This window comes from Trachemys scripta, chromosome 5 (assembly GCF_013100865.1).
Source record: "Trachemys scripta elegans isolate TJP31775 chromosome 5, CAS_Tse_1.0, whole genome shotgun sequence".
In the NCBI taxonomy this organism is placed as follows: domain Eukaryota; kingdom Metazoa; phylum Chordata; order Testudines; family Emydidae; genus Trachemys; species Trachemys scripta.
Genome location: NC_048302.1, coordinates 117,382,909 through 117,407,616, shown reverse-complemented (window position 1 = coordinate 117,407,616; position 24,708 = coordinate 117,382,909). Strand labels below are relative to the sequence as shown.

General features: G+C 39.9%; 1 protein-coding gene across 16 annotated transcripts in view; it reads left to right on the top strand.

Moving 5' to 3' along the window:
- The window catches only part of ABLIM2 (actin binding LIM protein family member 2), a 201,994-nt gene that overhangs the window by 73,663 nt on the left and 103,623 nt on the right, over positions 1–24,708 (top strand). For all 16 annotated transcript variants that reach the window (XM_034772825.1, XM_034772837.1, XM_034772835.1 and 13 more), the window contains exons 4-6: positions 2,578–2,693; positions 17,028–17,154; positions 20,498–20,591. In XM_034772825.1, coding sequence (XP_034628716.1) covers positions 2,578–2,693; positions 17,028–17,154; positions 20,498–20,591 — 337 coding nt within the window. The remainder of the gene's footprint in view (positions 1–2,577; positions 2,694–17,027; positions 17,155–20,497; positions 20,592–24,708) is intronic.

The window sequence follows — 24,708 nt, the reverse complement described above, 5'->3', positions numbered from 1 at the left end:
CCCTTTATATATATATTTGCAAACTCCTTTTTATGTCTTCTCTCAACTTTCAAACAATTTTGAAGGTCTTTTTTTTTTTTTAATGGAAAGAAAATGGCCTTCTGTATCTTTGTCAAAGTCCTACAGAACTTCATTGTTTCCTGCTTTTCAACCCCACCCTTGAAGTCCCGTTGCTTGTCTACCATCCTTTGGCTCTGAAGAAATGAATGAAACTTCTTTTGGAGATTGTCCTCACCCTTCTTTAAAGGAAGACTGCTGTCATTAGTTACTGCACTTTAGAAAGTTTATAAATATTTACTAAATTAGAATGTATATGGAGTGTTTCTTTGTAGGAATTTTTCAAACCAGTTTATTTGTTATAAATGCCTGCTACTACCTCCATAACTGTAACCGGTGCTGATGCCACTCAGAAAGACCTGCCATTTTACTGATATTCCCCAGCAGAAAGTTCAGTTGGATGATCTAGCTTTGTTTATGGTGTGAAATTATGATCTCCTTAAGTCAATGGCAACTTAACACCAATGGGGCCATGATTTTGCCCAGAAAATGTAGCTGTTCATATGAATGCAAGAATAAGACAGAAGATTTTTAGTGTAATTGTAAAATAGGTTCTGTCGTCTTTATTTGTTTGTAAGAGTGGAGCAGATTACCAAGGGCTGTAATAAATTCTCCTTAGCTCAGAGTCTATAAATCAAGCATGGATGTCTTCCTAAACAATATGCTCTATCTCAACTAGAAGTTAGTGAGTTTGATGCAGAAAATGCTGGGCGAAATTCTTTGATCTTCGTTTTACAGGAAATTTAATTAGATGATCAACATCCTTGACTTCTGGCCTTAATGTCTGCTATTTTATTAAAATAATAAAATTATATAGTGGATTTCACATTTACAATGGTAATGCAGCTCAGTATTTGAATTAAACTAAGGTACATCATTTTACAATTAAGATGGCACCTGTTTTGTTGTTAGTCATTCCTTTGTATTATATGTAAAACATGGAGATGTGGCTAGTGATTTGTCTTCCTATTAGATGCACTGTTTACAATATTTTCTTATTATTTCATATTGGTATTGCAGCAGATCTTAGGAACCTCAGCTAAGATCATAGCCCCATTATATTATTCATACTATACAAACACATAGTAAGAAATATGCCCTGCCCCCCAAGAAGGTTTTTTTTATACTACTCTGGGAACAAAAGAATTTGTCTACTGTACTTAGCAAGGAGTGTATATAAAGCCTTTGTATGGAAAAAAAAAATCTCTCAAACGAGAGCCTTTATATAATGTTTCATAATTTGAAAAAAAAAATTGGGGTGGTGGTGAATATAATGCAGAATTTTCTTAATTATATTTCAGTGAAATACACCTCTCAGAGGAATTCACCACTGGGCAGAAGGTATGCATTATGCCAATGCACCACTTAATACCCACTTAAGCCATATTTTGATGTTTCATTTGGGATTTAGTGGTACATAGGCCTTGTATGAGGTGAATTTCATCCTGATAGAAATGTGTTATAAACCCTCTTCATCCTTCCCTGCAGGATAAAATGATTTGCCCAGCTCTTCCTCCCCAAACAAACCTCTCTAGTTTCTGTGCACAAGCAATATCTAACAAGGATAGCCTCCTTTTAGTTGAGAGGATGTTAATAGGTGGAACTATTTAATTAAATGTAAAGAGAGCTCTAGTTCAATGGAAAAAGCAACTTTATGTAGTTCTATAATTGTGGTGTTTCCTCCAAGGAGTATTTGCAAGCATTTGATTTCTGAATAAATGGATTAAGCGGAGAATTTTGATATGATCACAGCTGGTCAGGATTACATTTTTCAAAAGTTTTTTTTGAAAAAGAAAACTCATAGCTCTCTTGCAACATTTTAATAGCCTGGCATAGTCTCTCCAAAAGCAGTTACACTTGTATATACACCTCTACCCCAATATAACACAAATTCGGATATAATGCGGTAAAGCAGTGCTCCGGGGGAGGAGGGGGCGGGGCTGCGCACTCCGGTGGATCAAAGCAAGTTCGATATAATGCGGTTTCACCTATAACACAGTAAGATTTTTTGGCTCCCGAGGACAGCGTTATATCGAGGTAGAGGTGTATTCATTAAAAACAAATGATTCTAGCCCCCTCTCAATTCCAAGACTGATATTGGTGGTTATCAGTCACCAGTCACCATGTTTCTAGTAAACACTGGACTTTGCCTTGGCTTTTGAGTATTTTCTCCACTCTTTGGCAAGTTTTCTCTGAGTAGCTTTAACTTACGCCTCGAAGTTGCCTGTTTGCTACTTACCTTTGATATTTTAGCTTCCCAGTGACTGATGATTGGATGTGTGAATGAAAAGTATTGGATGCGTGAATGAAAAGGCTAAGTAACACACACACACACACACACACACACACACACACACACACACACACACACACACACACACACACACACACACACACCCCTCCCTCTCCTACCCCCACCCCACCCCCAAATGATCAGTTCCTATATGGAAAGTGATATCTGACTTCAGTAAGGGAAGTGAGAATTTTCTGTTTGTCATGTTTTCATTTTTCCTGCTACAGGCTGCCTTTTCCTCCTGGGGACCGGGTGACTTTCAATGGGAAAGAGTGTGTCTGTCAGAAGTGTTCACTGCCCCCTGCTGGCAGCAATAGCACTTTCCCCATCCAGGCCCTGCGAAGTAAGTAGGTCTTTTTAAAAAATCTATTTGTAGTTTATTGAATAAAGCCGTGTGACTGTGTGTGATTCCCTTAACTTACAGCCTGTAAGGAGTTACAAGTAGGAATCTGCCCTGGGAAGGAGCTATAAAAGCAAAAGGGAAACTGCCGTACTGGTGGATACCTAGGGAAAGGACTTATTGTATCCCCTCCCCACCATGGCCAGTTGCAGGATATTATGCAGATCTCAACTAACTTGATGTCTGTAAATGCTACAGGCCAGCCAGCAGTCCGGAGCATTCCATGCTGGTTATTTGTGAACCCTTAATTATATCGCTTTCTTATGCAATTGGGAATTTTGCCAAATCCTGCCTCAGTAACATTTACCCGATTTTGCCCACTGTGATTATTTCTGTGTTGTTTTAAAGGGCACAGACCACCAAAGCATATTCTCTTTTAATATTAAATCTTTCCTATTAAATTGTCTTTGTATTTTGATTTTTCTCAGTGTTTTTGCCCAGGGCAAATACTGCTGTTTTCAGATCTTTTCATTTCCATTTCCTTTATGACCATTTATCTTTATGTAAAGCATATTTCATATGCTGCTGTCAAATTACCCTCAAAACCATATATTAATAGGTGACATACGGTAGATGCAGTTGCATAAACTTGCATCGCTTACTACTTTTTTTTGTTCTGAGCTCCATTTAATTTACCATAAATACTGTAATATTTTACTGAGCAGTGATATCAGCTGAACCCAGTGTGCTGAGTGACTTTTACCTAGGATGCTGTGATTCCCAGCAAACCTCCTTGGCAATATATTCTGGGCCAGACCCTCTGCTTGCAGAAATCAGCACAGTGTCATTGATTTCAATGGAATATTCTGTTTATAGAAACTTGGTGAAAGGGATGTCAACCATTACTCTGAGTACTTTTCCAAATCTCTATGTGGACAGTGGTGGTCTCCCCTTGCTCCAAATAAAATCTACCCAGGCTGTGTAAAGTCAAATATACCCCCTTTCCTGCTGTTTGGCTTTACTGGTAACTCAAATAATAACAGAACATAAACTTCAGCCAAAGCTTATTCCCCAGGCCTGGCTGTTCCTAGTATTTGCTGCAGGGTCTGTCTATTCTTGCTTCCAGTTCCCTCTAAGCAGAGTCGTCTCCCCTTTCCATATCTTGATGGAGTTCAACATGACATGTCTTTCTCAATAAACCACCAGAATTTGCTTAGCAGTTTTTAGTAGGGGTCTAACTCTTGCTGAAAGGGTTGATCAACAGAAGAACTCTAATCCCCTAGGGTTCATAAAATCCTGCCACCCTTCTCCTTTTCATTCACTCAGAATTCATGTTTTACTTCCTGTTCTATTGAAATAGCTTCATGTTCCATAAACTGAGTATTTTACAGTAATTGTGGAGGCTTAGGACTGTGCTGTACCCTTTGACATCCATGGCCTCTAGGAGCACATCCCCAGGGGAAAATTTGGCCTTTAAAAACAAAAATGTTCTTTCCTTGACTATATCCTCAAACACATGCAAGTATTAAATATCCAAATATAGGCCTGAGCCAGCTCACATTAAAATGGGAGTCTTTCCACTAACTTGTCTTTGGGAGTTGGATCAGGCCCTATATGTTCAAATTTTCAGACAGTCTCTATCACAGGGAGTTGGTCTTAGACCCCAGTGGATACTGTGAGGACAGGGATCAGGTGATATCTTGAAGATCACCTGGTCTTCATAAGAGCCAGTAAGTACATTAGTTGTTAGTGAGAGATGCAGGGAATAGTAAGGCTCCTGCAGGAGTCCCTGGATCAGGGGACAGAACCCATTTCATATGTGACTCTCAGGTAGATGGCTTCTGGAGTGAAACCTTCAGGGAGCAGGCTAGGATGGAATGTAAGAACTGCAGGGAATAGACAGGCTCCTGCAGAAGACCCTGGGTCAGGGGAAAAAACATGATTGAGATGTTGAACTTGTGTTAAACAGTTTTATTTAAAGAAATAAAACTGAAGCTCTGAAGGAAAGCAACTGAAATCCTGTGGCTGGAGAGTGTTCTTTTGGGCACAAGCTGGTGAGGTAGCCTGCTGGTTTCCATTGCCTCTCACAACATCTATTACACGCCAGTCATTTTCAGAGTAACAAAATTGGAAAGAAACAACCAGGGAAAACAACAAAAGCTTGAAAGTTTTATAATCCCATGTGTTACTTTGATCTTATAGCTCATATTGTAGGGAAACACAATCTAGATGGAGCTACTATAAGGTGGGTGCATAACTGGTTGAAAACCATTCCCAGAGAGTAGTTATCAGTGGTTCACAGACAAGCTGGAAGGGCATATTGAGTGGGGTCCCGTAAGGATCAGTTCTGGGTTGGGTTCTGTTCAATATCTTCATCAATTATTTAGATAATGGCATAGAGAGTACACTTATAAAGTTTGTGGACAATACCTAGCTGGGAGGTGTTGCAAGTGCTTTGGAGAATAGTATTAAAATTCAAACTGATCTGGATGCTCTGAAGAAAATAGGATGAAATTCAGTAAGAACAAATGCAAAGTACTCCACTTAGGAAGGAACAATCAGTTGCAGACATACAAAATGGGAAATGACTGCATAGGAAGGCGTACTGCAGAAAGGGATCTGGGGGTCATACCGGATCACAAGCTAAATATGAGTCAACAGTGTAACACTGTTACAAAACAAGCAAACATAATTCTGAGATATATTAGCAGGAGTGTTGTAAGCAAGACATGAGAAGTAATTCTACTGTTCTACTTCATGCTGATTAGGCCTCAAGTGGAGTATTGTGTCCAGTTCTGGGCACCACATTTCAGAAAGGATGTGGAAAATTGGAGAAAGTCCAGAGAAGAGAAACAAAAATGATTAAAGGTCTAGAAAACATGCCCTATGAAGGAAGATTGAAAAACTTGGGTTTGTTTAGTCTGGAGAAGAGAAGACTGAGAGGGGACATGATAACAGTTTTCAAGTATATAAAAGGTTGTTACAACTAGGAGGGGAGAAAAATTGTTCTCCTTAACCACTGAAGATAGGACAAGAAGAAATGGGCTTAAATTGCAGCAAGGGTGGTTTAGGTTGGAGATTAGGAAAAATTTCCTAACTGTCAGGGTGATTAAGCACTGGAATACATTGCCCAGGGAGGTTGTGGAATCTGCATCATTGGAGATTTTTAAGAGTAGGTTAGAAAAACATCTGTCAGAGATGGTCTAGATAATACTTACTGCTGTCTTGTGTGCCGGGGACTGGAATAGATGACCTCTCGAGGTCCCTTCCAGTCTATGAAATCAGTGAACCAAATGTGAAATGACTTTTATAGTTTTCTGAATATCTAAAGCAACTATGATGTGGCCATCTTGTTTGAGTCCAATGGATGCTAACAGGAAGTGTGTGCTAGCCATCTTTGATGTAGGTAACAATGCTTTTTGATTGGAAGCACTAATAGGAAAACAGCTCAAAATCTGCTGTAATCAAGATGTGTGTATATATAACTGAAAAGGAAAAACAACAGCAACTTAGTCAAAAGTCTGACCACAAATATTATAAAGGCAACTACTAGATCAAGTAGTAATAGAGATTGTGAAAAATAACTTGGAAAATCTGAGAGAGAAAGACGACAGCATGCCATTTGCTTTAGCTACTTCTCCAGCATTTAGTAAATATCAGGAAGGAGCGATTTTTTCCAAAATGGCAGAAATGGACAAACATATTCAGAAATCTGTTAGCTGAATTTGAAACTGAAAGTCTAAGATGACAAATTGTAGTTATGCTTCATAAGGCAATAAATGGCACTTATGATTCACTGTCTAAGAAACAACTGAAAGAAGGGAGAATCACCTTGAAAAAGACTTAATGTTTTAACATAAGAACGACCATAGTGGGTCAGACCAAAGGTCCATCTATCCCAGTATCCTGTCTTCCAACAGTGGCCAATGTCAGGTGCCCCAGAGGGAATGAACAAAACAGGTAATCATCAAGTGATCCATTCCCTGTTGCCCATTCCCAGCTTCTGGCAAACAGAAGCTAGGGATACCATCCCTGCCCATCCTGGCTAATAGCCATTAATGGACCTATCCTCCATAAATTTATCTAGTTATTTTTTGAACCCTGTTATAGTCTTGGCCTTCACAGCATCTTCTGGCAAGGAGTTCCACAGGTTGACTGTGCGTTGTGTGGAAAAAATACTTCCTTTTGTTTGCTTTAAACCTGCTGCCTATTAATTTCATTTGGTGGTCCCTAGTTCTTGTGTTATGAGAAGGAGTAAATAACACTTCCTTATTTACTTTCTTCACACCAGTCACAATTTTATAGACCTCTATCATATCCTCCTTAGTCGTTTCTTTTCCAAGCTGAAAAGTCCCAGTCTTATTAATCCTCATACGGCAGCTGGTCTATACCCCTAATCATTTTTGTTGCCCTTTTCTGAACCTTTTCCAAGTCCAATATATCTTTTTTGAGATGGGGCGACCACATCTGCACACATTATTCAAGATGTGGGTGTACCATGGATTTATATAGAGGCAATATGATATTTTCTGTCTTATTATCTACCCCTTTCTTAATGATTCTTAACATTCTGTTCGCTCTTTTGACTGCCACTACACATTGAGTGGGTGTTTTTAGAGAACTCTCCACAATATCTCTTTCATGAGAGGTAACTGCTAATTACATCATTTTATATGTATAGTTGGGATTATGTTTTCCAATGTGCATTACTTTGCATTTATCAACATTGAATTTCATCTGCCATTTTGTTGCCCAGTCACCCAGTTTTGAGAGATCCTTTTGTAGCTCTTCGCAGTCTGCCTGGGACTTAACTATCTTGAGTAGTTTTGTATCATCTGCAAATTTTGCTACCTCACTGTTTACCCCTTTTTCCAGATCATTTATGAATATGTTGAATAGGACTAGTCCCAGTACAGACCCTTGGGGGACACCACTATTTACCTCTCTCCATTCTGAAAATTGCCCATTTATTCCTACCCTTTGTTTTCTATCTTGTAATCAGTTACCAATCCAGGAGAGAACCTTCCCTTGTATCCCATGACTCCTTACTTTGCTTAAGAGCCTTTGGTGAGGGACCTTGTCAAAGGCTTTGTGAAAATCTAAATACACTATATCCACTGGGTCCCCCTTGTCTACATGCTTGTTGACCCCTTCAAATAATTCTAATAGATTGATGAGGCATGATTTCCCTTTACAAAAACCACATTGACTCTTCTCCAATAAATTATGTTCATCTATGTGTCTGACAATTTTGTTCTTTACTATAGTTTCAACCAGTTTGCCCAGTACTGAAGTCAGGCTTACCGGCCTGTAATTGCCGGAGTCACCTCTGTAGCCCTTTTTAAAAATTGGCGTCACATTAGCTATCCTCGAGTCATTTGGTACAGAAGCTGATTTAAATGATTGCAGAGGACAGTTAGTAGTCCTGCAATTTCATGGTTTAGTTCCTTCAGAAATCTTGGGTGAATACCATCTGGTCCTAATGACTTATTACTGTTTAGTTTATCAATTTGTTCCAAAATCTCCTCTAATAACACCTCAATTTGAAAGAGTTCCTCAGATTTGTCACCTAAAAAGAATGGCTCAGGTTTGGGAATCTCCCTCACATCCTCATCTGTGAAGATCAATACAAAAAATTCATTTAGTTTCTTCGCAATGGCCTTATTATCCTTGAGTGCTTCCTTTAACATCTCAATCATCTAGTGGCCTCCACTGGTTGTTTAGCAGGCTTCCTGCTTCTGATGTACTTAAAACATTTTTTTCTATTACTTTTCAAGTCTTTGGCTAACTGTTCTTCAAATTCTTTTTTGGCCTTCCTAATTTTATTTTTACACTTCATTTGCCAGAGTTTATGCTCCTTTCTATTTTCCTCATTAGGGTTTAACTTCCACTCTTTAAAGGATGCCTTTTTGCCTCTTACTGCTTCTTTTACTTTGTTGTTTAGCCACGGTGGCTCTTTTTGGTTCTCTTACTATGTTTTTTAATTTGGGGTATACATTTAAGTTGAGCCTCTATTATGATGTCTTTAAAAAGTTTCCATGCAGCTTGTAGGGTTTTACTTTTGGTCTTGTACCTTTTAATTTCTGTTTAACTAACCTCCTCATTTTTGTGTAGTTCCCCTTTCTGAAATTAAATGCTACAGTGTTGGGCCGCTGTGGTGTTTTCCCTGCCACAGGAATGTTAAATTTAATTATATTATGGTCGCTATTACCAAGCGGTCCAGCTATATTCACCTCCTGGATCTGATCCTGTGCTTCACTTAGGACTAAATCAAGAATTGCCTCTCCTCAGGTGGGTTCCAGGACTAGCTCTGCTCCAAAAAGCAGTCATTTAAGGTGTCAAGAAACTTTATCTCTGCATCGCTTCCTGAGGTGACATGGACCCATTCATTATGGGGATAGTTGAAATCCCATATTATTATTGAGTTTTTTATTTTAATAGCCATTTTATTTTGACTAGCACTTCTCTCCATAAAAGAAACTGGTGCATGAAACATTTGTTTCTAGGCAAGTGAGTCAAGGACCGGGGAAAATGCTGACCAATTTTTATTCCAGGTTATCCCATCTAGCACAATCATGTGAGTTTGACTTGGCTCTAAAACCAAGATGCCAACTGTGCAGCCTTATTCATCAGCCTATTCATCCAGCTTAGGAATGCTCTGTTTTCTTTCAGGAAATCTCTGTGGACTTGCTGAACTCTAATTCTCTGACATTAGATCTTCTAGTATCCCTATCTGTTCACTTCAGTTCTGGCCTCCTCTCTTTCTCTATTCAATCCCCTCCCCCCTACACTTAATGATTTGGAGGAAAAATGGGAATCTCCTTCTCTCTCTCTGCTCCCATCCTGCACTACTGCATCTTTAATTGTTATATGAATAAACGCCTTCCTTTTCTCTTTAGTTTCCGATGGACTCTCTCTGTAAAACGTTTTCTGACAATGTGTATTAAGGAGAATATATCAAAATATATCAGCAAATTCATTTGTATCCTACACAGACCTATTGGTTGAAGAGAAATGAGTCAGCCAAGGATGTTACCTCAGAGGCAAGTAGACAAAGACTTACATAAACAGGCACAGTTGGCATAGCAACTGCAGTATTTATTTTTAATTGTCCAAAATTTAATAGGAAAAAGAGCTGTTAAAAGAAATACACCCAAAAATTCTTTTCAGCCAGCCAAAAGCTTGAATAAGATGTAGAGTGAATGACAACCAAATACATTGTATTATACTAAGTCTGTAAAAATAAAATTCTACAGATGAGATCAAATTAGATTACCAAATAAAACCCCTGGTACATGCAGGTTCCCAAACAGATTACTGCTTTCTATTAGAGAACCTATACTGAGGTGTGTAGTGTCTTGTGGGAGTAAGTCTGGGCACACGCCCAAGTGTGGGGTTAATTTATTAGCAGAGCTCCAGCAATCTGCTCCACACTGTAAAGGCTTTTGCCCGAGGCTGATTTCCAGCTGTGCTGGGGTTCAGCATAGTGGTCTTAAAGAGACACATTATAACTTTCCTCATGCTTCACAAATCCACCAAAGGCAAACAAACATCACCTGTAATTCTGTGCTCATTAAAATGCTGGTACTATTACACTTCTTTAGACTATCTTGTTTGTAGTCTTATTAGTATCACATTTAAGCAACTAAATGCATCTTTTATTTTAAACAGAAATTACGCTAAGAAAGTCAGTTTTTCAAAAATTTATAATGGACTCCTCTGATTTGGAATCACTTTACCAGCAACAATTTTCCTGGGTCTTGAGTGGCTTTGTGCATCTTTTTTCCCCTCCTTAAAAGACTTGTTTGTTTTCCTTTCTGGTGTCTCTAAATGACTCTGGATGTCTTAGTATTCCTGGTTCTGCATTTTCTCTATCAAACTGTCTTTAATAACTTCCTCCAATAATAACTGAGCTCGCATAGAAGAGAAGGGAGATTACTGTGATACTGATGCTAGTATCACTTTGTTTATAACTAGATCCTTGCTTTTTCTCACAAGCTCTGCATATTTTAACACCTTTTTAAGCTTATCTTTTGAAAATACATCAATATATTCTTGATCCTTTACTTATTTTCAAATCCTTTCTTTTTAGACTGCAACTGCTTAAAGACTTGAATCTCTGTCATCACACCCTAGATTTTATGCATTCTTTTTTCTCATTAGTATATTCCAGATAATGCTGCTGGTAAACCTCGAGAGCTCCCTTATTTATTTTTCCTTCCAGTTCCGCTTTCAAGGCACTGCAGTTTGACAGGCTATAGTAGGCCATCATTTAATCATGGAGATTTGTGCAGCTTCTGAATCATTGTTAATTGTCTTCTTTTATAGCTGTTGCTTAACCAGACTGACGTTCTTGCTCCTTAGCTGGATGTCTCTCTTCTTATGATTATTGATCTAGCTCATCAAAAAATGGGAGTGGTGGGGGAGGGGAGCCGGAATTGTGAAAATGTTTGCCACTTTTTCTTCATTGAAATACAAAATTTGCGTTACAGTTTTAAATACTTGACACATTTTGACCTACCCTGATTATTATACAGTAGCACCTATAGACCCCAGTCAGGATGATAACCCTCTTGTACTGAATACTATGCAAATACAAACAAAGACACTGTCCCTACACAGAAGAGACATTGTGAATGGCTTTCCCTTTTAGTGGTTTGGATTTGAATTCTGTCATCAGTGATGGGCATTGTTTCAGGAATAGTTTAACTTAGAAATACATGCATCTTTTCTCCAACCCACATGATCTGACCTTCCCATAGCACAGCCAGCAGTAGTAACTGCTGTGAAAATACCTTTAATTGAATTCATGTCTTTTTTTTTAAGTTGATGTACTAGGGCTTGAATCCAGCATTATGTGAACTGTCACAGTATGAATCTGAGTGCCAACCTCATGGAAATCTTACTAAATCCAGTGGAGAGGATAAGACTGGGAGCTTTGAACTTCTGTCTCTGAGACTTTGGGAAAGACATTTTCACCTTTCTGCCTAGTGATAATTGCCTATTGCATACAGCACAAGGATGGTGTTATGCATTAACTGATTAATGATAGGTTTCAGAGTAGCAGCCGTGTTAGTCTGTATCCACAAAAAGAACAGGAGTACTTGTGGCATCTCAGGCTAGGTCTACACTACCCGCCTGAATCGGCGGGTAGAAATCGGCCTCTCGGGGATCGATTAATCGCGTCCCGTCGGGACGCGACAATCGATCCCCGAATCGGCGCTCTTACTCCACCAGCGGAGGTGGGAGTAAGCGCCGCTGACAGAAAGCCGCAGAAGTCGATTTTGCTGCCGTCCTCACAGCGGGGTAAGTCGGCTGCGATACATCGAATTCAGCTACGCTATTCACGTAGCTGAATTTGCGTATCTTAAATCGACTCCCCCCTGTAGTGTAGATGTACCCTCAGAGACTAACGAATTTATTTGAGCATAAGCTTTCGTGGGCTACAGCCCACTTCATGAATAAGTTGGAATATGAACAAGAGGCTGCTAGGCAGCTCTCAAACTCCACATTCTACAGGAATTATCCTCTGATCCCACTGATGATTACCAAAAGAAACTACACCATCTGCTCAAGAAACTCCCGGAGAAAGCACAGGAACAGATCTTTACAGACACATGCCTAGAACCCCAACCAGGGGTATTCTATTTGCTACCCAAGATCCATAAACCTGGAAATCCCGGATGCCCCATCATCTCAAGCATTGGCACCCTAACAGCAGGATTGTCTGGCTATGTGGACTCTCTCCTCAGGCCCTACGCTACCAGCACTCCCGGCTATCTTCGAGACACCACTGACTTCCTGAGGAAACTACAATCCATCGGTGATCTTCCAGAAAACACCATCCTGGCCACTATGGATATAGAAGCCCTCTACACCAACATTCCACACAGAGATGGACTACAAGCCATCAGGAACAGTATCCCCGATAATATCACGGTTAACCTGGTGGCTGAACTTTGTGACTTTGTCCTCACCCACAACTATTTCACATTTGGGAACAATATATACCTTCAAGTCAGCGGCACTGCTATGGGTACCTGCATGGCCCCACAGTATGCCAACATTTTTATGGCTGACTTAGGGGACAAGAGCTAAGGAAGCGTTGTTCTAACGCCCCTACTCTACTTGCACTACATTGATGACATCTTCATCATCTGGACCCATGGAAAAGAAGCCCTCGAGGAATTCCACCATGATTTTAACAATTTCCATCCCACCATCAACCTCAGCCTAGATCAATCCACACAAGCGGTCCATTTCCCGGACACTACTGTGCTAATAAGTGATGGCCACATAAACACCACCCTATACCGGAAACCTACTGACCGCTATATTTACCTACATGCCTCCAGCTTCCATCCAGGACACACCACACGATCCATTGTCTACAGCCAAGCTCTAAGATACAACTGCATTTGCTCCAGTCTCTTAGACAGAGACAAACACCTACAAGATCTCTATCAAGCATTCTTAAAACTACAATACCCACCTGCTGAAGTGAAAAAACAGATTGACAGAGCCAGAAGAGTATGCAGAAGTCACCTACTACAGGACAGGCCCAACAAAGAAAATAACAGAACGCCACTAGCCGTCACCTTCAGCCCCCAACTAAAACCTCTCCAGCGCATCATCAAAGATCTACAACCTATCCTGAAAGATGATCCCTCACTCTCACAGATCTTTGGAAATAGACTAGTCCTCGCTTACAGACAGCCTCCCAACTTGAAGCAAATACTCACCAGCAACCGCACACCATACAACATAAACACTAACCCAGGAACCTATCCTTGCAACAAAGCCCAATGCCAACTCTGTCTACATATCTATTCAAGTGACACCATCATAGGACTTAATCACATCAGCCACGCCATCAGGGGCTCATTCACCTGCACATCTACCAACATGATATATGCCATCATGTGCCAGCAATGCCCCTCTGCTATAAACATTGGCCAAACCAGACAGTCTGTACGCAAAAGAATAAATGGACACAAATCTGACATCAGGAATCATAATATTCAAAAACCAATGGGAGAACACTTCAGTCTCTCTAACCACTCAGTGACAGACCTGAAGGTGGCAATTTTGCAACAAAAAAACTTCAAAAACAGACTCCAAAGAGAGACTGCTGAACTTGAATTAATATGCAAATTAGATACAATTAACTTAGGTTTGAACAGAGACTGGGAATGGTTGGGTCATTACACTAATTGAATCTATTTCCTCATGTTAAAATATGTTAAAATATCCTCACACCTTCTATAGACTCATAGACTTTAAGGTCAGAAGGGACCATTATGAACATCTAGTCTGACCTCCCTCATGATGCAGGCCACAAAAGCTGACCCACCCCCTTTCCCTTGACTCAGCTGTTGAAGTCCCCAAATCCTGTGATTTAAAGACTTCAAGTCGCAGAGAATCCTCCAGCTAGCAACCCCAACCCCATGCTGCGGAGGAAGGCGAAAAACCTCCAGGGCCTCTGCCAATCTACCCTGGAGGAAAATTCCTTCCCAACCCCAAATATGGCGATCAGTAGAACCCCGAGCATGCAGGCAAGATTCTCTAGCCAGACCCTCATTGACCATTGATACTATTTACCAGCGATGGCACGCTGTTGATTAATTGACTAAAATCACGTTATCCCATCAAACCATTCCCTCCATAAACTTAACTAGCTTAATCTTAAAGCCAGAGAGGTCTTTCGCCCCCACTGTTTCCCTCGGAAGGCTGTTCCAAAATTTCACCCCTCTGATGGTTAGAAACCTTCGTCTAATTTCAAGCCTAAACTTCCCCACGGCCAGTTTATATCCATTCGTTCTCGTATCCACATTAGTACTGAGCTGAAATAATTCCTCTCCCTCCCTGGTATTTATCCCTCTGATATATTTAAAGAGAACAATCATATCCCCCCTCAGCCTTCTTTTGGTCATCTCGATTATCACTTCAAAGGTTTTTTTTCTCTCTCCTGCTGACTATAGCTCATCTCAGTTGATTGGCCTCTTACAGTTGGTATGGCTACTCCCACCTTTTCATGTTCTCTGTATGTATAAATATCTTTCTGTGTGTTTCATTCTATGCATCCGATGAAGTAGGCTGTTGCCCATGAAAGCTTATGCTCAAATAAATTCATTAGTCTCTAAGGTGCCACAAGTACTCCTGTTCTTTTAACTGATGTTTGTAAAGTGCTATGTGACAGCCACCATCTTGGTGAACATGCTGGGGATTGAACTAGGGACCTTCTGAACTAAATGAAGGAGCTGCTACAGCTTGAGCTGAAGCTCCATAACTGGGAGCTGTAACAACTTGTGTTGTCTGTGAATTGGCACTGAGAGGGACTTGTAACACACACTTACCAGTGGGTTACAATTCAAAGGTGAGACATGTTATATGAGCACTCTGTTATAAGTACTATTGTGATCCCAGAACTAAGCACGAGCATTATGCTTTGGGTATATTGGAGTCCTGATACCACACTCCCAATCGTGAAAGTAGTCCCCTCTGAAAATAAAAACACACCACTAATGTATCTTCTCTGTCTCTTAAAATATTTTACTCTGAGCACCACCGCTTCTTGAATCCATTTAAATCTATAGAGACATTACTGTTTTAATAGTACTGACCTGAATTCAAGATAACTGGGAACATCTAGTCCTCTTTTATTTTATTGCACTCCTAAGCAATGGAAGCTTTCATTAGCTTGAGACTTTTATGGGACTCTGAAAGTAGTGAATGAGGAAGAGTACCTTGTATTTTGCATGCTAATTAGAAGTGACTGTGTTTTTCTAGGTTGGTATCATTCTCCTTTTTTACATTAATACCATGAGGTTTGCCCTGGGAAGAGCTGAGAGTGCTCCCCATGGCCACATGTTTGCCCAGTTCCATTCCTTTGCAAATTGTTTTGCTTTGATACAGCTCTTCATAGTGATTATCTACTTACATGTTTGTTGTTGCTTTTAAACTTTTATGGCAAGTTTCATCTGCCCCTACGGACTTAAAGCTAAGTTTTTCTTATTTACTCAATGTTCAAACTGAGCTGGTAATATCAGAAGATGGCCTGATTAAATATAAATCTTCTTACTACTTCACTTAGGGTTTGTCTACACATACAATGCTGCAGCGGTGCAGCCGCACGGATGCAGCTGTGCTGCTGTAGCACTTAGTGAAGAAGCTACCTATGTCGATGAGAGCTTCTCTCATTGCCATAGGTACTGCACCTCCCTGAGAGGCAGTAGCTATGTCAACAGGAGAAACCCTCCCATCAACACCGGTGGACAGGTAGGTATAACTGCATCGGTATGGATTTTACACAAGCAACATAGTTATACCGACATAAGTCTGTAGTGTAGACCAAGCCTCACACACACAAAAATGCTCCATATTTTTCTTCCAAATTTGAGTGATAAATTTGCTTAGTGGGAATTCAGTGGAAGCAGCTGGATACTCTGCACTTAAGTAAATCAGATCACTTATTTAGGTGCCTAAATAAGGACTTGGAAGCTTTAAAAACCTACTTTTTAAATCGTACCCTGAATCTTTGAGCTGGAATGAGTGAGTGTAGGTGGGGTCTGGTGCTACTTGGACATAGCCTAGTTTGCTAATGTTAATAAGTTGTGTGATGCTGGAATTTTTGTATATGTGCTTAGAACTTTGTTAATGTTGGTAAGTGCATTATATAAATAAGTAAAAAATATGTAGCTAGTCATTGACTTTTACATGTGGTACATCCTATGTTACCAACTTTCATGTTTTGATAGTGAGTCTTATGAAACTTGGTGTTTTTTCTTAAAGCCCCAGCTCCTGGAGGCAAGCTATTACATGAAACTTTCAGCTTTCCTATTTTTAAGTAAGTTTCTGACCCTCATGGTTGCATAAAAAAGCCTGAAAACATGACCTAAGTGTAATCCAAAGACTCAAAAACCAGGACAAATAATAAGAACCTGAAATTTATTATTTTTAAAAATTGGATTGTTTTTCGGACAATTTCATGACTTTGGGGGACCTGACTTACAAGTTTTGAAAAGCTTGGGGTTGGCAATACTGCATATTGTATACATACACTGTAAATGTACTAAAGTACCTGCAAAATCCACCTCATTAGAAAAACTGTTTCTTTTAAGTAGTCACCCTGTCAGTGATATTATATCTATCCAACTTGCCACCCAGAATGAAGCACACATGGGTGGGCAGCAAGTAATGAGATTCAAAATTTCCTTGTGCAGTTACTATGATAACACCAATGGATACTTGTCTTGCAGTAACCTGTACTATTGCATGCTCATGATCAGTTATGCATAAAGCATATGATTAATTTTGCAGAGGATTTTCCTTTTACAGATTGCGGGGGCTGTGGTTCAGAAATAAAAAATGGACAGTCGTTGGTAGCGTTGGACAAACATTGGCATTTGGGCTGTTTTAAATGCAAGACGTGTGGCAAACTTCTGAATGCAGAGTACATCAGCAAGTAAGTTGGAATGAGAGAAGCTGACCAATCCTTATAGTCTCTAGCTCATTTTCAGCATCTGTTAGCAAAAAGGTGTTTGGTTAGCCTGTTGTGTTGTTGCATGTTCTTAAGACTGTATTTGAATTCTTTGGTAATTATACAAGCATAGATTTTTCTTTCTCAAATTTTCAAATTGTTAGTGAAAGTGAAGAAATAATACTGCTAGCTTGAGCCAGGCATATGGAGAAAGGGTAAGTGCAATCTTCTACCCAGGACTCTGCCTAGGCACCTAAGTGACTTAGGACCACAATATCCATGGGTCTTATGCTGCTATGTTACTTTGGTGCTTTTGCAAATCCAGCCCCTCACTCCTTACCTATACCTGTCCTGCTCTTCTAGTCCTGGCCCTCTTTTGAGCAGACTCTATTATCTGTGTTTGACAAATTACACTGGTGCTGGGATGTGAATAAAAATATTGTCCCCTCCCACAGTGTTTCCTACTAGGAAGAGTATCCTAAAAATGTTGATCAAGGTGATACATTTCTGGTCTTCGTGTCACTCCAAATCCTTGTGATCACAGAGGATTTGACTGCTTACACTGAATTTAACAGCTATGCTGAGAGGCAGCTCAAAGCCAGTTCAAGTTCCACTGAGGCCCAGTTTTGAGGGCTTAAGTGGAACATAGTCTTTTTACTGGTCTTCAGAAGAGGGGTTAATTTCTCCCTAAGAGACTGAGGTAGATAGTGAAGTGATTTGCCCAAGGTTACCTGGGATGTCTGTGGTAGCCTTGGGTAAGTCACTTACCTATGTGTTTCAGTTTCTCCGTCCGTTAAAATGGGAGGAAATATTTGCTGCATCACCTGTGTTAGAGGATTAATTTGCTAATGTTTATAAAGCACAATGAGCTCCTTGGAAGGAATTTAGGTACATGACTGGCCTTTTTAACACGACTAACTTATAGTGCAGAGGTGAATTAGGAGGTTAGAAGTGGGTTTCATTTACCTAACTCCATAGTTAAAATGAAGCAAGATTACTGAGGACTAATATTTTCTAGTCACCAAATCAAAAATAGTATTCTGAAATACGCAGATGAACAGTAATTTTTGAATGTGTTTGTTTAAGGGATAAACAAGAAAGGCTTCTGGTGAGATTAATTGCTAAAAGTCTTGTAGTAATATGAAATGGATTTTTTTCCTGCCGTATGGACACATAAAAAGTCCAATGAGAGTGGGTTGAAATATGGAGGGGAATTGTAAAAGTGTATACTTTTCTTGTTGAAAATCTTTCAGTTTTGTAATTTTCTGAACAGCTCTAATTCCAATTCGGGTGTAATAAAGTTTGCATATGTCAGAATGCAGCTTGTTGTTTTCACTGTAAGGAGCACGGTGAAATGTAGTCATGGGTTGAGCTAAAACCCCATTGACACTGATAGGTGTGAGCTCACCCTTCAGTTACCATAAATGTAAGCAGAAGACCCAACCTAAGACAATAGGAGTGTGTGAACCTGCCCAGGAGCTTTTGGCTGAGAAATGTTTTGGGTAAAGGGACAAAAAGACTGAAAAAGACAAGAACAGGGAGAGAGAGCGCAAAAACCACACATCCTACTGTGCCCACAGTGTGAACCTAGAAAAATCTAGAGAGCTTTTGGATCTGTTGCCTAAAGTGGCTTGAGCCTATAAGTTAAGAAACCGCCCCTTTTGTTCTTTGTTTCTCCCACGTTCGTAGAAGGAGGACTTTTTATATTCCTTGTAAACTAATATGATGGCATCAAAGAAAATACCAGACTCCATCAATTTCTATTTCCCATGGGAACATCGACAGCACCCTGAACTTTGACTAGCCACTGAGGTCTACATTGCTGCAGTTTAGCTCCATATGTGCCTCCCCTGAGTTAATTGATTTTTTTCCCCTCCTCTTACCTACATTCTGGGTATGTCTACACAGCAAAGAAAAACCCATGGCTGGCCTGTGCCAGCCGAGTCAGGCTCACAGGGCTCGGGCTGCGGGACTTTTTCATTTGCTGTGTAGACTTCTGGGCTGGGGCTGGAGCCTGGGTGCCAGCCTGAGCCCGGAAGTCTAGACAGCAATGAAACAGCCCCAAAACCCAAGCCCTGCAAGGACAAATTTGCTGGCAGGGGTCATTCGGGGGTTTTTCTTTGCTGTGTAGACATACTCTCGGGGGCTAAAACTCTTCCGTTATCCACGCCATTCTTCATTTGGTATGGAGTTTGCACTATATGTTTGACAGAGAAGAACATCTTAAACAATTAGTGTAAGGCCCATATGCTGTGGAGGAACCTTCAGGGATTTGGGGTTGAGAGAGTAGAAAGCATATATAGTAATAAAATAATATCTGCCTACCTCACAGGGGTGTGGTGAGAACTAATGTTGTAAAATGCATTGAAAATGAAAGGAGCTTTGTGTTATCTCATGGCCTTGTATTGTATAAAATAGCGTCTATATATTTCACACACAAACACTCCCTAACCTGTGAAAATAAGGCTATTAGGTCTTAGTTTAGGTGTAGCACAATGGATGGAAATGATCCAGATATTTGCTTCTTGTATGAGGTTATTTTAAATAGTGGTTGGAACTCTTTACTATAGATCAGTTAGGATCCAAGTAGATTTCTGATGAGTTATTTGCGGTGTAATATAATCTGTTTTCATTAATTAGGGTAACATAAATGGCTACAATTTATTTAGCGCCAAAGCTGAGATTTAGAGCTCCCATTGCATGCCTTTGTACATTTGGATTGTTCATCATTTTAAATCCTGCAAATAAAACCACCCAAAATCCTGCTGTTTACTGAATGCCTGGGCATATTTCCAAGACCTTTCTGTCACTTAGATTGAGCTCTGCATAGCCACCTTCTACAGAGAAGACATTGGCATCTTGATGCACTTTGAAAGTTCCTAACTCAAAAGTCTGTCCATGGAATTAAGCATTAGCAAATGAGCAATTATTCCTGTGCAATTCAGGCTCAAAGTGGGTTTAGATGACAAATAAAAAAGGATAGAAACACATGGTATAAGTTAATGAGTAAGACCATCAAAGCAAGTGCTATAATGTGTTTGAGCGTAAGAGACATTTGATTTTATTATGGAGAAAGAGGAAACTGCTGAATACAGTGACGAAGAAGGAAAGTGGGATTGAGATCAATTTGGCGGAGTCAGATTTGGATGAGCCAAGTGTAATTTCCTGTTAATCAATTATTCAGGTCTTTACCACATTAATAAATGGGAGGGAAAAGAAGTCTGTAATCAATCTCTCCTGAAATGCCAACAAGGTTTAGCTGGGTAATCTGCTAGGGGAGCCATAGGCATCTTTGAAGCTATCCAAGTATTGTCTGTCGTTTCTCTAGGGATGGCGCTCCATACTGTGAAATGGACTATCATGCTAAGTTTGGCATAAGATGTGATAACTGTGAGAAGTACATCACTGGAAGAGTGCTGGAGGTAAGATTCTGTCAACCGGACAGACATCATTCTTAAAACTTAAGAGACCTCCTTTGTTAGGTTATTCATATGCAAGAGCCGAGTGTTAACATTTTTATTAACTGCTTTTCTCTTCCCATTTCACTCCCAGAACCAACCTGTGTTAAATCATTCACGTTACTTTTTATGAACCATCAGGAAGTATTTCTATAACTCTGTACACACCTCTTTGCTTGATGCTTTGCTAAAATATATATTTTAAATGGAGTATTCTAAGTTATTGCAAGGTGACAAGGCAGCAGAGTAGAGGTCATTTAGGGGGCTGTCTAGCATGTAACAATGTAAGTGTGTTGTGAAGTTCTAAATTCCATTATTTCATCCAGATTTATCTGTTCTGTATTTTTCAGAGTTCACAGCTATTGGAAAACTAAAATGAAACTTTCAGTATTTTTGTCTGTGGTCATAAATGAGCCATGTTGTAATTTCACCAAGCCTGTTTGTTTGTTCTGAAAAAAGTTTGGGAATATGTTGTGTGTGTGGATATGCTGTACCCCAAAATCTTGTTATGGGCCCCACATGAATAAAGACCAAACTGAACCAAGATTAAATTCAAAACAAAGTCTTTGGTTCTGGGTGGATGGTTATCCGATTGATCTATAAAGGTGTGTTTTTCTTTTTCTTTCTCTTCCTCTGCCATATCTCCAGTTATATGCAGTCTTGTTGTAGCCATTTTGGTCCTAGGATATTAGAGAGACAAGGTGGCTGAGGTAATATCTTTTTATTGGACCAACTTCTGTTGGTGAGAGAGACAAGCTTTCAAGCGTACACAGAGCTCTCTCACCAATAGAAGTTGGTCCAATAAAAGATATTACCTCACCCAACTTGTCTCTCTACTATCTCCAGTTAGTCCACTCAGCACTGGAGTCAGGAGGAGTTCTGCACATCACTCAGTAGTGACCCCTTCTGGTGGATTAAGAATGAGTAATGAAAGGTTGTGAAGGAAGTCTCCTCCTTCCACCTGAGGTGCTCATGAGGCCGAGTCTCCAGTATCCAAAATAGGGGCTGATAGCTCCAGCAGGAAATCTACAGTACTAGTACTTGAGCAGGAAAAAGTGTTCCTGTGCAATATATATACTGCATTGTGGAGCAATATATGTGTTTTTTCCCTCCAGAAAATCTTCCCCATCCTTCTGAACAAAGAAACTAGAATTTACTGCACATGAATTAGCGGTGCTTCTCCTGCATCTTTGTCAATCTGGCACACACACGTCTCAGAGTGTACTGACTTGCTAGCCAGCAGAGGAGAATTCCTACTTGTTGCCCTATGGCAATAGTAATATATATTTTTTCCATAACAGGATCAGTGCTTGAGCCACATCCACTGCTGTTACCCCTCCTTGATTTAGTTTGTATCTCTCTCCATGGCAGGTTGGGGAGAGGGGTGACAGAATAGACCCCTGTTTTCATACCCAGCACACTATTGTAATAATCTTTGTACAAGGTATGCTATGTAAGGTATCATTTAAAAACTCAGAATTTGCTGCTCAATATTGTCCTGATAAAATGTGAGGCAACACTGTATGTGAAATTACAAGATTTCCCTGTATGATGTTATTAACACATGTTCCAACCCCAAAGTCCTACCCAAGCAGAAGTCAGCAAATAGGTCTGTCCTAAACAAAGGAATGTGTGCTTGCCTTAATTTGCACGTAAGCAATAAACAGAGTCATCAAGCAGGAAGGAAAAACAAAGAAAGCTCAGACAGATGAAAAAAGCCAGCAGGGAACATCCTTGCACATAGACTGTTTGTCTCTTGGTTCTCAGCTGGAAATGTTTTTCAAGAGGGGGACTGGAATTATAAAAAGGAGGGACAAACACCCCCAGACACACACACGCCTTCTGTCTCTGGCATCACACCTAAGAAGACAAAGAAACTCTATGAGGGGTGGGTGGTCCTGACCTAAAGGGTTTGGTCAATAATCTTGCTGGGAGCGTGTGGTGAGAAATGTTGCTTGATTCTAATATAGTTTGTTAAGTTAGGCATTTTATCTTTATTTTTTTCCAACCATTTCTGACTTTTATGCCTCATAACTTGTACTCTGTTAAACTCTCTCTCTCTTTGTAGTTAATAAACGTTTTTTTTACTGTTTTATCTAATCCAGTGTGTTTAAATTGAAGTGTCTGGTTAACTCTATGTAAGATAATAAACTGGCATATCATTCCTTTAAAGGAATAACAGATTTAATATAGTTGTACTGTCCAGGAGAGGGCAGAGCAGTACAGAACATACATTTCTGGGGGAAGATCTGGAGCTAGGAGTGTGTTGGGGTCACCCTGCAGTGAGAGTCAGGGTGTAGCTGGCAGGCTGAAGTTACACAGAGATACTGAGGGTGTGACTTGCATGCGGGAAGGCTGTTTGTGAGCAGCCCAGGTGGGAGCTACTTCAGCAAGGCATTGTAAGGCACCCAGAGTTGCAGGGCAGGGATAACACAGCCCCACACTGGTCTGAATTGTAGCCAGGTTTGTCACAGAGGGTTATTGGACAAAAGTAGTACCACCTGCTTCTTGAATTCTGGTTGGCTCTGAAATACATAAAGGTCTTTTTAGGGCCTGATTCTCCACTGCCTTTCAGCATCGGTGCAAAGTGAATTTAAATTGCTTCTGTTCTCATTTGGTAGCATTTTACACCCAATTTTCACAGAAGTCAATGATGACACAAGGTGCAAGGCAGTTGAGAATCAGGCCCTTAATGTTGTGGTTGATGAGGCAAGGATGAAAAGAGCCTTTGATATGTAGCAGCAGCAGTAGCACTGGTTTTGGTAGATTGGGAACTGATGGAACGTGGGTGCATCTACCTCTTGCAGTTTGCTGATAAGAGCAGATACATCAGGATGAATCCATTCCCTGGAACAGCTCACTATTTTATTGCACATATTGGCCGTAATAAACCTGAGAAAGTGTCACACTTTTAAGATGTTGTAGGAGTTTTGCCATGATCAGTTGCATGTGGCCTTTCCAAAGAAGCTGGAAAAGTCCTTCCTTTTGTTTTTAGTTTCCATTGACTTTTTGGGGGGGGAGGGAGGTGTTTGCTTGTTTTGTTTTTTAAAATGCTATAAAGAAAATACTGCAGGGATAATTTGCCTTTTACTGATATCAGTGTAAATCTTGAGTAATTCTGCCAAAATCAGTGGAATTACACTGGTGAAAAATACTCTTGAGAAAGGAGACGGGGGCCTAAATGCTTTAAAAAGTAAGGGAAGAGGATTCTTGCAGTACCTAAAAAGCCCAGGCATCCCAAATGAAAAAAAAAAAAAAAAGACAGACACAGTGTTTAACTGGAAGCAGGCAATGGATTTGAACAAGTAAATTAATCTACAGTATCTTTGCAGCAATGATAATAAACAATCTCCTCAAAAAATCAGATTTTTCCACAAGGATATTTTAAAAAATTCAGACAAAAAGCAGTAAAAAAACATGAATACAAAAGAAATCTGAATCCATATCCAATGTAAACAGCCATGTATTCTGTACTTTGGATGTCTGATTGACCTACTCTAATGAGCTAGAATTAGGACAGATATCTCAATTCCAGTTTAGTATCTAATCCCATGTTCCCCCCTGCCTATATAGATGATCTGTCATGTGTTTACATAGTTCTTAGATAGATACAAAAATGAAGCAGCCAAGGCTGCTTCTAACATTTGTCATCTTTGAAAACATTAGCAGCACTTGCTTTTTTTTCAACACTTCTGTTTTCTTTTTATGACCTTGAATATATTGTGAGGATTCACAAGTGTGATCAGGGACAATTGCTGCTAAAGAGGGGAAATGCGGAATAGTTTCCCAAGGAAAGTGCTGGAAGATATCACTTTGGTCGTACTAAAACTAGACTGGACAATGCACTGGAAAATGTACGTTGGGGAACAATACTGCACAGACAAAGGAAAGGACTAGATGACTTACTATGATTTTTTCCATCTCTAATTTCTGTGATAATTAACAGGCAGTAGGAAAGCCTTTTCCATGCCTAATCTCTGTGGCCAGATTTTTATAGTTTAGTCTCCCTCTCCTACAGTTCTTGGTCCATTTTAAGTATTTATTCAGAAGAGAAAGAAGAGAGAGATTAGTAGTGCAAACT